The sequence below is a fragment of the Microtus oregoni genome, unplaced genomic scaffold (assembly GCF_018167655.1).
Source record: "Microtus oregoni isolate MIOR12 unplaced genomic scaffold, Mior012 000105F_ref0000443, whole genome shotgun sequence".
NCBI classification, from domain to species: domain Eukaryota; kingdom Metazoa; phylum Chordata; class Mammalia; order Rodentia; family Cricetidae; genus Microtus; species Microtus oregoni.
The window spans coordinates 1,695,342-1,712,162 of NW_024544720.1; the positions used below are offsets into that span (position 1 = coordinate 1,695,342).

The 16,821-nt window shown below is 44.1% G+C and overlaps 1 protein-coding gene across 1 annotated transcript; it reads right to left on the reverse strand.

Annotated features, from left to right (window-relative positions):
• Positions 1-1,289: 1,289 nt before the first annotated feature.
• Positions 1,290-16,037, reverse strand: LOC121443402 (zinc finger protein 367). The gene is made up of 5 exons (XM_041645163.1): positions 15,462-16,037; positions 8,687-8,837; positions 7,349-7,468; positions 5,940-6,078; positions 1,290-3,707 (listed from the first exon to the last, which is right to left on the reverse strand). Exons 1-5 carry the CDS (start codon positions 15,879-15,881, stop codon positions 3,485-3,487), a joined length of 1,053 nt encoding a protein of 350 aa, XP_041501097.1. The 5' UTR covers positions 15,882-16,037; the 3' UTR covers positions 1,290-3,484.
• Between the last annotated feature and the right edge of the window lie 784 nt (positions 16,038-16,821).

Here is a 16,821-nt window from a genome sequence, read left to right on the forward strand (position 1 = left end):
CAAGGCTTCTCTGGTTTTCCAGCTTTTACTCCAGGTTTTTATCATTGAGAACAGTTAGAATTTGTGCTACAGGGAAGGGCCCAGTCCCTGGGTAGGGAGAGTTCAGGGCAGGGAGAGTTCAGGGCAGGCGGCGGGATGTGCCTGCCAGGAGGACCTTGTAACAGGTAAGGACTGAGGGATGCTGGAAGAACCTGGTGACCACCTTGATATGTTAAAAGCACCTCGGTCAGCCATTTGTCCCAGGTTTGAGACCCAACATCAGTATATGTATGCCCACACATACATGTATAGAGATGTACCCACTCATCCCAGCACATGTGGAGGCTAGAGATTGACACTGGGATTTTGTGTGCGTGGTTGTTTTTAGAGACAGGGTTTCTCTGTGTAGTCTTTGATGCCCTGGAAATCCATCTGGTCTTGAACTCAGAGATCCGCCTGCCTCTGCCCCCCAAATGCTGGGACTAAAGGTGTGTGCCACTTCTGGGCGGAATGCTGGGATCTTTCCTCAATCTCTCCTTGACCTATTTTAGCGGAAACTGGAGCCTGCCATTTTGGGTAGGTTGGCTGATAGGCAAGAGAGCCCCTTTGATCCACTGGAGCTGGAGGCCTCACCACCCTGCCCAGCTTTTATGTGGGTGCTGGGGATCGAACTCCAGTCCTCACGTCTGTGCAGCATGCACTTGGCCCACTGGGCCATCTCCCCAGCCCCAGCATAATTTTAGCACTGTGATAATGAATGAGGTGAGGAAATTAACATCCACACCAAGCCAATATCATACGGTAAGCTTTTAATCCCAGCATTCAAGAGGCACAGACACAGATCTACAGAGGGAAATCCACATCAGTCAGGGCTACAAAGTGAGACCCTGTCTCAAACCAGTTTTAAAGAAACAGTAATTTGGCCAGGTGGTGGTGGCACATGCCTTTAATCTCAGCACTCAGGAGGCAGAGCAGGTGGAACTCTGTGAGTTTGAGGCCAGCCTGGTCTACAAGAGCTAGTTCCAGGACAGTCTCCAAAGCTACAGAGAAACCCTGTCTCAAAAAGCAAAAAAAAAAAAAGAGTAATTCTGACTATATATATGATGCTGAAGGCTGGATATATGATGTAGTTCAGTGGTAGGATGCTTGCCCTTTTTTTTTTTTTTTTTTTGTGGCCCTGAACCTTAGAAAAGCTATCTGAGAGTTATGGGTTGTTTCTATTTTTTTAGGGTTTGTTTTTATAGCAGTTATTTTATTTTTGATAGAGAAATAAATTATAAAAGCTGCAAGAATGACCCATGTCCTTTAAGCTTTAAATTAAAATAAAATTTTATTCAAAGCATCTTTTAAAATTACAGCATGTTTATTAATATGCTGTTAACTCTGCCAAACTACAACTTAGCCATATGAAGCATAAAACACTTCAAAAATCTGAATGTAACCACATTTTTAAAACAAAAAGCAGTCATAACACACCTCAAATTTTAGATGTCAATGTATTTTGTCCAAGTACATAGCATATATATACCCTTTAAAACATGGCCAATGGTAAGCAGTTGGAATAATTTCTTAAACTGTCCAATCATACAAATAAAAATACTTGGGAACATAACTACATGGGTGACAAAGTCAGCTGGAGAAAAAAGCCCTTTTATCATCTGTGAACTGGCTAACTGCATTTTTCAAACTGTACTGCTGTCCTCAAGGTGAGCTGATCAGATTCCAAACTTCCCAATACTGATGAGTGCTGCACTTTGATCCACATACTCCCATTCATTTTCTGAGGGAAAGTTCTAGAGACAATGTTGAACCCCAAACCAAGAAAATTCAGATGCTATGGTCTCTTACCAAACTTATAAGTGCTCCAAGTTAAAAGTCTACATACCAGACTACAAATAAAATTCTTAGACCATTACAAATATAAATTCTGTCATTACAAAAAGCCCCTAAAGATCTGCAATTGACTGTACAGAGGACTCCATTTTTACAGTGTGTCCTCGTCACACATTATTGTAACTACCACCTCAGTTTCATACCAGTGCTACCCCCCTTCTCCCTCTCCAGGCCGCACAGTCTAACTACCGGTGTAATCTAAACTTGTCGGGTGCTCTCTCAACTCAGAGAGAAGGCACTGAGGAGCCCGTCTTCCCCGTTACTTTGAAGTCTTCAGTTAAGGGGTCCATAAATCACCGTGTTCTGTATCTAATTTCATTCCCCTTTGAACAAAAGCTCAAGTGACAGAGATTCCTGACTCCATAAAAGAGGTGGCTGCCTGGCCCTGGGATTCTGTTCATTCCTAAATACACAGCGTGTGTTCAATAACTTCCTATTTGGAGAAAATGGTTTTGAACCACCAGACAACACACTTACAGTTAAACTATCTCAGAAGCCTGCACACTAGAGTAGCGAATATTTATTCAAGTGTTTAACTGATAGCTCGATTTAGTGAACACAAAATAGCTTGGCATGTTATTCTGAAGTGAAGCAGAAAGGTGGGAATATGCACTGAAATATAAATATGGAGGCTCCCATTTGCTAGTAATGCTAAACAAGCAGTACAATTAAAATTTAGTGTTTACTATCAAAAGACCTAAAACATTCCACTACAAAACAGCCCTGCAGATGTCCCTTTTATTAATATAAACACAAGTGCCAATCTCAATACAGGACCCATAAAGATCTCTCTGATGTACACACACACATACACACACACACACGCACCAGTTGCTGGGTTACCTAGACTTTGCAAGATTAATCACTCAGGCCCAGCAGCTGAGCAATGTGCAAAAGTCCCCAGGCCACAAGCTGGGTGAGGAGCGCTTTCTGGGCATCAGCACTACAGTGAGTAAAAAGCCCAGAAAGGTGGGATAAGACTCATTTTTCACCAATTTAAAAAACTCTCAACTACTGCCCCTTACCAAGATCCTCAAATACCTATTTTCTTCCAAGTCTATAACTTATAGCATCTTTACAAATAGTTGGCCTCCCAGTTCTCTAGCCTTAATGGGCATGTGATTTTACAATTTAAAAAATATGTATCTTATACATATGTCTCACACTGCCCTGTTTCAGTGTTTACAGTACTGTCACACATACTAAAACTGTTTAAAATGATCTTATAAATAATCTATTTCAACCTTCTTTGGCTATTTGTACCAATCTGTTTTTTCATACAAATGTCTTATTCACAAAGTGCTTCCTGTGAGAACTGCTTTCAATGAATGCATTAAACTTGCAAAACCTAGCTTCCCACAACATGTAGCTTCTACCCTGTAACTGCAGTCCATATTTACAAAATATTTTAAACTTTACATCAAATCCATTTCTGTATAAAAAAAAAAGTGCAATTCTCTCTCACCCCATGTCTGAGGCAACAACATTCTTCATAAGTTTCTACAGAATAGCAGCCTATGATAAGCAAATAAGGTGCTTAGCTTATGCCCAAGGATCTACTTTTTAAGTATGCTGGGCAGTACTTTTGTACAGTGAAGAGTCAGTGTCGGGGCTACTGGCGGAGTGGCGCCCCTGTTAGGTTGGCCAGCTCAATGAGCGCCAGGGCCCCATGCAGCCGCTCTCGCTGCTCCTGCAGTCGGCGCTGGGCGCCGCTCTTCTCATCGTCCTCGCCATCAGACTGGAGGTACTCCAGCGGGTCCTGCTGCTCCTGATCAGCCTTCGGAACTAGCTTGCCTTTCAGGGTGGGCGTGCGCTGCTCTCTCATCTCCCAGTACCTGTGTGAAAGGCAGGCAGATTATTTACATAGTAGATATCAGGTTGTCAAATATTTTCTTAGTGGGGCTGGAGAGATGGCTCAGCACTAGCTCCTCTCCCAGAAGACCTGTCTTAGGTCCCCAGCACCTACATGACAGCTCACAACCATCTGTACTTCCAGTTCCAGGGAATCTGATGCCCTTTTCAGGCCCTCATGAACTCCTGCACAAACATACATGCAGGAGCACACACACAAAATAAATGCTTTTAAAAGTAGTTCTCAAAAGATGAAGCAAAAACAGTAAATAAACATGTTAAAAAAATTCAACATCTTTAACTATCAGGAAAATTAAAATTACACTGAGATCCTATCTTGCCTCAACCAGACCTATTATACATACTGATAGGAATAGAAATAGCTCAGCCACTTCAGCTATCCCATAGGATCCGTGTACTGTAGGCTTACTCCGGCACTCACAGTAGCCACATTATGGATCAGCCTAGGTCTGAGTAGATGAACAAATGAGGAAAATGTTGTAGATGCACATTGTCTGAGCACTTGCGAGTGTCAGTGCTGCCCCCATGCACTTTCCTAACATGGCTCCTCTTAGCCCTCAGGGTATAAATTGTCTGATGCTCTAAATAAGTTATCTATTGCATGAGACTGTAGTCAGCCTCATTGGTCAGCTCCATTCTCCAGGTTCCACCACCTTTACAACAGTAAATCAAATATAATGGATTTTTTTTTTTTTTTTGGTTTTTTCGAGACAAGGTTTCTCTGTGGTTTTGGAGCCTGTCCTGGAACTAGCTCTTGTAGACCAGGCTGGTCTCGAACTCACAGAGATCCGCCTGCCTCTGCCTCCCGAGTGCTGGGATTACAGGCGTGCGCCACCACCGCCCGGCTCAAATATAATGGATTTTATTCAGCCATAAAGAACAAAATTATGTAGACATGAAAGACAAATAGCATGTCTTCACTAATTTGTGGATCTCAGATTTTATATAGTTTCATTAAATCGTTTATGTGTAAAGTAGAAACAAGAATGTCCAAGGGAATAAAGGTGACTAGAAGAAAAGGATATGGAGGGATTACTGTGATCATATTACCTGATAGACTTTTATGTATTTAATGAAGTCTATTACAATATCCAGTGAAGATATATTAATAAAAATGGTATGTTGTTAAAGCGGTTCTTTAGTAATTGTTTTTCTGTAACTATTCAGAGGTAGCACAGGGACATGAAATTCAGGAGAAGACTCCTCCCTCAGGCATCTACAGTCAGTCCTTGCTGTTTCAGCCCTCATACTCCATGCTCTATCATCTGTTCACCATTACACCATGTGGTGCCATGTCTGTAGCTCAGCTCAAAGGTAGAACATTTGCATAACATGTATCAAAGGCCCTGAGTTCAATCCCCAACACCAGGAAAAAACAAACAAACCCCCTACCTCTATGATTATATATGAATGAGCTTTAGACAACACCTTTCTTATTTTTTAACTCCGGAGATCTAACTGCCTCTGCCTCACAAGTGCTGGGATTAAAGACATGTGCCACCACTGCTCAGCTTTTTTGAGGGGGTGGGGGGCAAGACAATGGTTAACTTTTGGCAGAATTAAACATTAAACCTATGAAATATGACCAAAAGCTGGGCGTGGTGGCACACGTCTTTAATCCCAGCACGTATAAAGCAGAGGCAGGCACAGCTCTGTCATCTCAAGGCCAGCCTGGGCTACAGAGCGAGTTCCAGGATAAGCAGACCTGCTAAAGGAAGAAGGGAGTGCTCCAGTCAAGAGCACAGGCCCCAAACAACAGTCTCTCAGCTGCTAAAAGCAAACAAGGGCCCACTGTGGCTGGGGGAGGCGGAGCCACAGCAGCACTGCTGAGAAGCTGTAAGGATGTTTGCATCAGACAAGTCTTTAAGTCAAATATCCTAAGAGAAAGATTTTAATACAAACTTCCTTGTTGCCATGACTTGCAAATTCATGAGTATTTCATATTTTTCAACAGTGAAACAAAGAAAATGAGACACTCTATTCTTGAGGCAGCACACAAACTATTATATTTCATTTTTATCACACATAGACCCCAAGAACCATTAACAACTCTATAGGAAATTAAGAGTTATCTGAACTATTTTGTAAAGTACGTATAAAAGTAATTTATTTAAAATAAGAGGAGAATTCTCAAAATGTAACATGAACCCAAGCCCCAAAGGCACCTTTCTGGGAGACAACACACGCAGCCTTACTTTGCCAGCCACTCGGCAGCAGCTTTGTTGTCTGCAGACTGATGCTTGCTGAGTGTATCTGTTGGCTCTTCTCTCTTCAGCCTGGCATAGGGGTGCTTTGGACAGTGGCGGTTTGCATGGGTGAATCTGCTTAGGCAGCCTTTAAAACACAGAAGAAATGCTCACTAGAAACTGGACACTCAGACATACTAAACATGCTCAGCTTCAATACATTCTATAACCAAACAAACTTCCATAGTCACATCCATGGGATCCAATGCCCTCTTCTGACCTGAGGGCACCAAGAATACATACAGTATGTATATATGCATACAGATAAACACATGCTCATAAAATAAATTTAAAAAATTAAGCTTTCTATCATGTCAGCTGTGGTTTTATACACCTTTGAATCCAGCACTCAGAAGACAGAGGCAGATGGATTTCTTTGAGTTTGAAGCCAGCTTGGTCTACAAAGTGAGTTCCAGGCCCTGCAATGCTACATGTGAGACCCTGTCTCAGAAAGAAAAAGAAGTTTCCTCTCATATGTGGAAACTAAAAATAAATACCCTGTAAACATAAGATGTAGGTAAATTATCAAGAAAACCACCAAAAAAGGGCAGAACTATACTGAAATATAACTGAAAATTTACGCACTTTAAAAAAATTTTTTTTGGACACTGTGATTTAAAAAAATAACACTTCAGGGCCAGCAAGATGGTTCAATGGGTAAAGGCAATTGCATCCAAGCCTGAAAACCTAAGTCTGATCCCTAGAATCCAAGTAGTCTCCCGACCACACACACAAATAGATGGATGTAAAAATAGATCACTTTAGAAAAGATATACAATGGGGCTGGAGAGATGGTTCAGCAGTTAAGAGCACTGGCTGCTCTTTCAGAGGTCCTGGGTTCAATTCCCAGCAACCACATGGCAGCTCTCAACCATCTATGATGGGGTCTGATGCCCTCTTGTGGCATGCAGGCATGCGTGCAGATAGAGCACTCATACTCAAAATACATACTTAAAAATTTAAAAAGAGCCGGGCGATGGTGGCGCACGCCTTTAATCCCAGCACTCGGGAGGCAGAGGTAGGCGGATCTCTGTGAGTTCGAGACCAGCCTGGTCTACAGAGCTAGTTCCAGGACAGGCTCCAAAGCCACAGAGAAACCCTGTCTCGAAAAACCAAAAAAAAAAAAAAAAAAATTTAAAAAGAAAAAGAATATATATCTACTCCAGTTAATACAGTACCTGTCTAGCATGTGCCAAGATCTGAGCTTAATCCATAGCATGGGGGTAGATTTATGTTTTATAAAAGCTTTTCAACAATTCTCTCTTCTCAAAAAATCTAAGTAAAACTACCCGATGGTTACTAAAAATCTAAGTAAACCTTACTCTAACTACTCTAAAATATCACTTCTAACACCATACCATTTTCTGAGCAGACAAAAGGCTTCTCTCCGGTGTGAAGACGTTGATGTGTTTTTAGCTGCCCACTCTGAACAAAGGCTTTTCCACAATCAGGATAGTCACACAGATATGGTCTCTCACCTAAGAAGACAGACATCATATCAGACCTGAGGCAGAAAGGCAAGAGGAGGAAGGGACAGGAGGACAATCCTCTTTACAGGGATCAGAACTCCAGTGAGCAATGCCCAACACACCAGAGCAGCCCTCCTCCACAGAGCACACTGCTTCCTCTAGGTCTTGAGGATTTAGAAACCCAGGGTATAGTCCTTAATAGTAACATCTTCAGCTTCTGTATACTTTTCTCCTCAACACTCCAGCTATGAGGCTTTCCTGATTGATACACTACTTCCAACTCTGCTGTCTGTGGCTATTTCCTGGGTCTTGCTCACCAGAGGGGATGCTGTAATAGTCTGCTAGCTGATCTCCAGCCTCCATACACTGTGCCTCAAGCTGGACGCACCAGCACAGAAAACTGCTTTTGTGTTTGTAGTACCAGTAATTCCTCAGACCATCCCAAGCCCTGCTGAGCTCCTTGGACAACTGAAAGTTGCCTGCTGATTTTTAAACGGTTCCTAATATCTTCTCTGCAGGCAATGTCACCAAATTCATTAGCTACTTGGAGAAGGGTCTTTATTTTCCTTCAGAAGAGACATTCCAGCCAGGAGGCAATGCCTTTTTATCTGTTTTTTATCCTTAAAAATACTGATAATAGTGGAGCACACCTTTAAATCCCAGCACTCAGGAAGCAGAGGTCAGCCTGGTCTACAGAGCTAGTTCCAGGAAGCCAAGACTATACAAAAAAACTGTCTCAAAAAAAAAAAAAAAAAAACCATAAACAAACAAACCCACACCATCCTCCCTGCCCTTTCAAATCCTCACACAGGCTCTCAGCAGCACTTTGTACCCCCCATGAAGTGTCCTGTGGTATTTATTTACCACAGGAGACTCCTGCAGAAATTCTTACTTTCTGCATCATTTAAATTTCTACATACAACATAATGAAAGCTAGATAAGATGCTCAAAAATATCAATTTTAATTAATGTATTATTTATTGCAAATGACAAACTTTAACCAATTACAAGTCTTTCAATATGACTCAAAACAATGACACATCCCTTTATATCACATTACTTGCAGAGACATTTACAGTCATGATAGCTATATATGCAACCAGGCAATGGTGGTGCACGCATTTAATCCTAGCAGTCAGGAGGCAGAGGCAGGCAGATCTCTGTGAGTTCGAGCCCCCAACTAACCAAGTATTACTTCTAGCCATTTCTACAATGTTGTCATCTTACCTGTATGAGTCCTTTTGTGAGCCTGGAGTGATTTCTCCCTCGGAAACACCCTGTTACAGATGTTACAGCGGATCCTGCTGGACGAATGTTCTCCTTCATTTATTAAGTCCCGGACAGTGTCTGCTCTGGGTCTACCACGTCGGATTCCATCCTGTTGACATTTTATAGACTTTAATAATTTCCTATAATCAAAGCAGTACACCGGATGGTCGAGTTGGGGGAAGGATGGAATGGGAGAACAATGAAAGGGAGATCTTGACAGAGCCATTATGGGGTTAAGGAGAAACCTGGTGCTAGGGAAATTCCCAGGAATCCATCAAAATGACCCCAGTAAGACTCCTAGCAATAGAGAAGAGGGTGCCTGAATTGGCCTTTCCTGTAATCAGATTCGCGAATACCCTGATGTCATCATAGAACCTTCATTCAGCCATTGAAGGAACCACAACCAAATACCAGGCCAAGCTCCAGGAATCCAGTCAAAGAGAGGGAGGAGGGAATATGTCAGCAAGGGAAGTCAAGATCATGAAGGGGAAATCTACAGAGACAGCTGAATCAAGTTTGTAGGAACTCATGAACTCTAGACCAACAGCTGTGGAGCCTCCATGGGACCGAACTAGGCCCTCTGCATGTTGGAGACAGTTGTGTAGCTTGGTCTATCTGAGGGGCCCCTGGAAGTAGGACCAGGATCTGTCTCTGGTTCATGAGCTAGCTTGCTGGAGCCCATTACCTATGGTGGGATGCCCTGCTCAACCATAATGCAGGGGAGGGAGGGGCCTGGTTCTGCCATCTCAACTTAATGGGCCAGGCTTTGTTGACTCACCAAGGAAGGACTTACTTACCCTTTGGGAGAAATGGATGGGGAGTGGGCTGGGGGAAGGTGAGGGAGGGTGGGAGGAGGGGTGGGAAGGAGAAATGGGGTTGGAATGTAAAATGAAATTTTATATAAATATACATATATATGTATATATATATATAAATAAAAATGATACAAACTTAGTAGCATCAGCAAGAATGGGCTCCAATAGCTCACCTCTCCACAGATAACAGAAAACTAGAATCAGTGGTCACAGACTTAGTATAGTCTACCAGCAATTATCTCATCAAATACTGAATCAACAAACATCCTTACAGCATTTTCACTTACCCATTCTTTCTTTATCCAGTAGCAACTTTCAAAATGTCTATATTCTTAGTGTGTGGCCCTTGTCCCCACTTGCAGAGACGGCAGACCAGACCCTGTTCAACATGAACTGTCTGCTGTGACCTGGACTGGGCATCTGATGAACTGACACAAGGCACTTGTCTTTGCCTCACCTAATTTGGATATCTGTCAGGATTTAAGACTAACTACCGAGAGGGCATTGCTCATAAACCTTGTAAAACAACCTGCTGTTCTCTGAACCAAATTATTGGTTTCAGCTAAAGCAAGCAGACACAGGAAAAGCGTGGGAGGAAAAAATCAGGGAGAAAGGTTTTTTTTTTTTTTTTTGTAAAGTTAGGACACCGAAAAACACAGAAAACTGAGCATACTCCCAGAAAACCCTGAACCCAGTCAGAAGCTCTATCTGGAGCTGATCAAGCTCAACACACAAGAACGTGAAAGCTGTAGCAGCTGTAAACAGGTAGGTAAGCTAAACGTATCCACAGTTGAGAATGTGGCTCAGGGTGGAGGCACTTGCTTACGCCGGAGGCCCTAAGCTTAATCTCAGTCCTCTGCCCTAGAAAGAGATAATCATAAACGAAAACGGCACAGGTGTAGTTTTAATAGGCTACTGAAACTAAGGTAATGTGGATTCAAAATAAATTATTATACATTTAAAAGGTGAATTAATAATTTCAGGACAATCGCCAGGAAGTTTAAAAAATAAATTAAAATGGTGTATGAGGGAAAGTCAGCTCAACATACAAGGCATCAATAAAGAAATTGAAAAACAGACCAAGTTGAATGAACATTAAAAAAAAAAAAACAAACAGAAGTCCTTCCTCATCAGTAACTACTTTGAAAATGAGGAGGGCAAAGTCTCCCATTAAAATGCTAAGACTGAGATTTTCAATGACAACTACATGCTTTCCACAAGATTTAATTTAGATAAAACATGACTATATTAGTAAAAGGACATAAAAAAGATAATTACAAATACTTCACACCAAATAGACTCCCTAATATGCACAATTAAAGATGACATAATTAATGGAAGAAATAGTTCAAAATAATCTGGAGACTTCAAAAGTGTGTAAGGCAAATAAGCAGGACCACAAAGAAAGAGGACAGACCCTGCCTTAGCAGGGTGAAACACATCTCAATGTATCCTAGACCCCTTTCCTGGACACAAAGAATGAAGCTGTAAGTTAACAACACATGGAAAAACGGAAAGAAAGAAAAAAACCTTAGAGAATTAAATACTCAAAAGCTGTACAAGACAAAAGAGAAAACATTTTGATATAACTGAAAACAGATTACAACTCCTGAGTCAGGAATCTGAAGGTCTAAAGACATCAGTACAACCTAAGACAAGCTCCCAAATTGGAAAGGGTCATTCTGTGTGTGCTGGGAAACGGGGCTCTAGGATCGCTGTTCAGTGGATGCAGGGACAGTGATGAAGTTCTAAAAGTTGTACAACCATCAATACCCTAAATGTCAGAATTGTACACTTCATAATGTTAATAATTTAATGCCATACAGTTTTACCTTAATTTAAAAAAAAAAAAAGGTTCAAGTCTTTAATCCCAGCACTTGGCAGAGGCAGATGGATTTTTCTGAGTTCAAGGCCAATCAAGACTACACAAGCCTCAAAAAGAAAAAAAAATTAAATTAAAAAAAAAAATCAAGACACTATAATGGCACATACCTGTAATCCCTGCACTCAGGAGTAGAGGCAGGATGATTACAAGTGAGTCTGAGGCCTGCCTGGGCTACAAATGAAACTCTATCTCAAAACCAACCAACAAACAAAAGACAATTGAAATAGCTGATAGCATTCCAGTTCCAGTGTGTCACAAATGTATTACAGTAACGACAACAAGGCAGAACTGAATAGTGTTCATGGGAAGTCTGGACTATCTCCTCTAATCTAAAAGGACATGTTTTTCTTTAAGAACTCATTTTATTTTCCAGGTAAGTTGTCACATTCATAGGTTACATGAAAACCGAACAGTGCTACAAGTATCATGCACAGCTACAAGCACTGTGAAGATGTTGTCACTGCTTTTCTTGTAAAAACCTACAGGTTTCCAAAGCATAAATCTTAGCCTCAAACCTAGAATGAAAATTTGGCTCTAACCAAATTTCTTTCAGTCAATTTTCACTTTGAAAGAGAAACTCACAACAGGCATGGTGGCACACACCTTTAATTCCAGTACTCTAGATTAGTGAGTTCAAGGCCAGCCTGGTGTACAGAGCTAGTTCCAGACAGCCAGGACTATACAGAAAACCCGTCTCAAATAACCAAAAAGAAAAAGAATAATTAATTAAAGAACCCACTACTATTTTCTTTACTACTAGAGAAAAATAAGACATGTTCAGTTGTAAGGGGCACACAAATACAACATATTTGCCATGTACAGGTAGTAGCTCAATAATGAGCAGTATTTACTAGCCACACATATTTGTGTGCATGTGCTGCATACAGGCATGCATGCCTGTGTCTGCACATCTGGGAACCAGAGGCCAGTGTCAAGTGTCCTCTATCCCTCTCCACCTTATTTTTGAGGGTCTCTAGCTGAACCTGAAGCTCACCATTTCTACTAAGCTACCTGGCCAGAGGCCCCGGGATCTGCCTGTCTTTCTACATTCATCACTGTGGACATAGATAGATGTGTTTCACCTTTTATGTGGGTGCTAGGGATCTGAACACAGGTCATCATGCTTTTTGCACCCTGAGCAGCCTCCCCAGTCCCAACCATATATTAAAATAACCAGTACTATTTGAATAGTCCCTTTTCATTTTTGTCTTAAAAATAAGAAAACCATGTTTCTAGGCAAGTTTATTAGCAACCAATTGTATCCCTGGCCTGAAAGACAAATCTTGTCAAGATTATTGGTGATTCAAAGAAAAAGCAATGCCAGCCTGGTTGTTTACTCCTGACACTACAAAGTGTCCACTTCATGTCATGTAACAAATGGTAGCTACTATACTAAAAGAATAGATTTTTTAGGTGATGATGATCAAAAATTACTATATACAAATCAACTATGTATAAGACTACACAGACTCTAGATGTTTGGATATTAAAAATGAATACAGGACAAGCAGGAACCAAAACAAGCTAGCAGGTGACATATTCTTTATCCACTCAGGAAGACAGCATAGGTAGGGACACACAAAAGAGCAACAGAAAGCTGATACAGAGTGTGCACAACTCAGATGTTAACACCTCCCCTAGAAGTCATAGCAACAAACAGAAAGTAAACACTGCTCACAGCCATTCGGTGCAAAGAGCTGCTGACACAGGCTACCCACAGACTTGGGCAAGCGTCATGACTCACTCAGAGATCATCACTGTAACACAAGGGGCACTGAACTCCCTCTTTAAACCAACACCTTGACCAGAAACCAGACAAGGTCCCCTTCTCAAATAAAAGCATATTCCAGCACTTTCTCTCAGGTTTAGAATCCTAAATGAATTTCTCGAGCTGCACTTGGATGTCTTCACTAATGAAAATAAAAAAGGCAGAATCTGTAATCAAATTACTTCTGAAAATTACAAATATTCTGTGAGAAGAAAAAAAATACATATGTAACAGCTTTTTCTTAACCTCTGAGCCATCTCTCCAGCCCTAAATTCCTTTTTTTTTTTTTTTTTTCGAGACAGTGTTTCTCTGTAGCTTTGGAGCCTGTCCTGGAACTAGCTCTGTAGACCAGGCTGGTCTCGAACTCACAGAGATCCTCCTGCCTCTGCCTCCCGAGTGCTGGGATTAAAGGCGTGCGCCACCATCGCCCGGCTGTAACAGCTTTTTAACTTCCACATTACTTCTGGTATATTTTCCTCTAAAAGAGGTGAAGATGCAGAAATAAAACTCAAGTTTATGCACTGTGAGAACATTTACACAGATCTGTGTAAAGATAAGTCTGACTCAAGTAAAAAAGAACACAGTTATGATTTTACTTATTTATAACAGTGGTTCTCAACTCATGGGTAGTGGCCCCTAGGGGGAGGGTCAAATAACCCTTTCACAGGAGTTGCCTAAGACCATCAGAAAATACAGATATTCACATTACAATTTCTCATAGTAGAAATTACAAATATGAAGTAGCAATGAAATAATTTCACAACATGAGCAACTGTATGAAAGGGTCACAGCATTAGGAGGGTTAAGAACCATTGATTTACAACATTATTTTTCTTTGATAATCCAAAAACATTGAGTTAAAGCTAAGATTAAGACATGGGAGGAATGGGTAGAGATAGCTCAGTGGTTAAGAGCACTTTTCCAGAAGACTCAATCTAGATTTCCAGCACCCACATGGTGGCTCATAACTGTCTATGACTCCAGTTCCAGGCATGCACATGTGTAGACATACATGGAACAAAAGCATCTATACACATAAAGTAATTAAAAATTAAAAGTCACAAATACAAAACCTTCCACAAGTATTTGTGCATGTAAGCCATTACACTGCTTAACCTTACAAGGTATGTTCTAAGAAAGACTAAAACATTAACACAAAAATTACAGCTACCTAAGGCACCTAAGATGTTATCCTAGGAGACTACCTAAAGCCGACAACAGCAGCTGTTCCCTACACCAACACAGGTACCAACACCTCGACTGCTCTTTCAGATATGCACTGATGTGCAGTTTCAGTACTTGAAATGTGCCAAAGCAGTCTTAAAACTTAACTGCTCTCCAATAATAATGCCACAGGTAAAGACTGATTTCCTCCACCGAAACAGTTTCAACATTCTAGTTAAAGACCGTAATGGGATTAAACTTGTTTCAATTTATAAACAAAGTATCCCTTTATCCACTAGGTGATACATCTGTAGCTAGGTGATTTGCTCACTACATCTGTAGCAAACCTATGTTATTCTGGCACCGAACCAATAGAACTTGGATATCTATCTCGTATTATCAATACTTATTCCACACACAAATTTACCGGCACCTTTATCGAGCGCTGACGACTGTAAAGTATTAAAGTCCACAGACACAGTACCGGGACCATCCAAGCAGTCACCCTGTACCAACACTCAAGGAAGGCTCCCCACAAAATCTTGACCAGCACTCCCAGTAGCCAACTATGCGATCTTAATGAAAACGGTTCAACAAACTCTGAAGCCTCAGCTGCTCCGGATAGAAAGTATTTATTGGGCATGGTGGCGCTAGCCTAGAATCTCAGCACTCGGAAGGTAAAGAAGGGTGGAACTCTGAGAGATCGGGGCCAGCCTGGTCTAGTTAGGGAGTCCCCGGCCAGCCAGGGCTACACTGATACCTCGACCCCTACCCCCATGAAGGCTGAAGCCGGGAGCTCACAACCTTTCTTCCCAGATCTAGAAGCCTGAGGTGCGGAGTGTCTGGACCACGGACTCGGCCAGCCTCCCTCATCACCCCGCTGCACCTGCTGCCCTCCGCCCGGCCTTAGCTCCGCGCCCGTCACGTGACCGCCCCGCCCCCAGGGGTCCGGTTTTGGCGCGCGGCAGTGACGTCAGCGTCCTGTCAGCCACTGCCCCCGCCGCCCCGCTTCTCCTCCCCAGCCCCGCCCCGCCCCGCGGCCGAGCCGCACCGTTAACGGGCCCAGGCTGCCCCGCGCCCCGACCGCCCGCCCTCGCTCACCTTGAGGTGGCCGCTGTCTGGGCTGCTCGCCTCCTCTTCGTCCTCCCCGCCCGACGCCCCGGTCACCGAGGCGGTGGATGGCGGCGCACCCCGCAGCGTCGGAAGCTCAGCGGCCGCGGGCAGCCCAGCCGACACGACGCCGCCCGCCGCCGCCCCCGGGCTGAGCGTCACGTTATGCGCGTTCTCCCCCCAGCGCCACGGGTACACCATGAAGTCGCTGAAACCAGGGCTGGTGGGGACGAGCGGCGGCGGCTGCTCGGGCTCTCCCACGCCACCGCCGCCGCTGCTGCTGCCGCTGCCGCTGCATGGAGGCGTTGCCGGCGTGGTCCTGATGACTGACACCAGCACGCGCTTCGGGGAGTCGTGGCAGAAGATGACCGGCGGCGGCTCCGCCATGGGTACCGGGGCGCCGCGGATCATGCCGACCGGCCCGTCTGCAGCCCTCGCGCTCTCAGCTCGAGCTTCGGATTGCTCGCCCGTGCTGCTCCGCCTCGGCGCCTTACAGCCGCCGGCTCATGGCAGGCGGCGCTGACCAGAGTCCCCGAGAATAACAACCTGCCGCCGCGGTCCCCCCGCTCCGACTTTTCCCGCGTTACATTTCGCGCCTGGGCGGAACCAGTCACCGCGAGGACCCTGCGGCTGGCCGCCGCGATGAGTGACAGGTCTCGCGGGCCAATAGCAGGGCCCAGGCTGTGTTTCGTCCGGAGGGGGCGGAACCAAGTCCGAGCGCGGGTCCTTACTGCCACGTCATTGGACGCCGCTCTCATATTTTTTTTTTCTCCTTTTTTTTTTTTTGTATTGAGGGCCCACTGCGTTCGAAAAGTCGGTGGGAGCGCGCTCCTCCTCCGGACACACCCGTCGGAAGCTCCGCCCCCGCCGGTGTGCCCTGCAAAAGGAGGCTGATGATTGGAGCGCTGCGGGGAAGGGGCGGGGACAGAGTACCCTCGGCCCCGCCCACATCAGTAAAGGTCGCTGCTGGGCAGGAAGGGCTCCCCACCTCCCCACCCAACCGAACCCCGCCCGTCTGGGGCCCGCCTGTGTCTGTTGGGCGGTGGTTCCCGCGCGGAGCCTGTTTAAAGGGCTGTGGCCGTGCGGGGCCCTGGCCCTACCCCGAGCTCAGCGACAGCAGGGTACAGGTTTTTTGTGTTCGAGACGAGTCATCCGAGTCTCTCGACATAACCCTCGCTGGCCCGGAGCTCACTGTGTAGACCAGGCTGGCCTCCAACTCACATTCCCCTGCCTCTGGATTGCTAGGACTAAGGCGAGCGCCAGCATGCCCGCCTAATGGAGTCCTGGGACCAGCGTCGCTAAGAATGAGTCCTGCAGCGTCCCCCGCCTCCGGGAGCTTGCCACCAAGCTT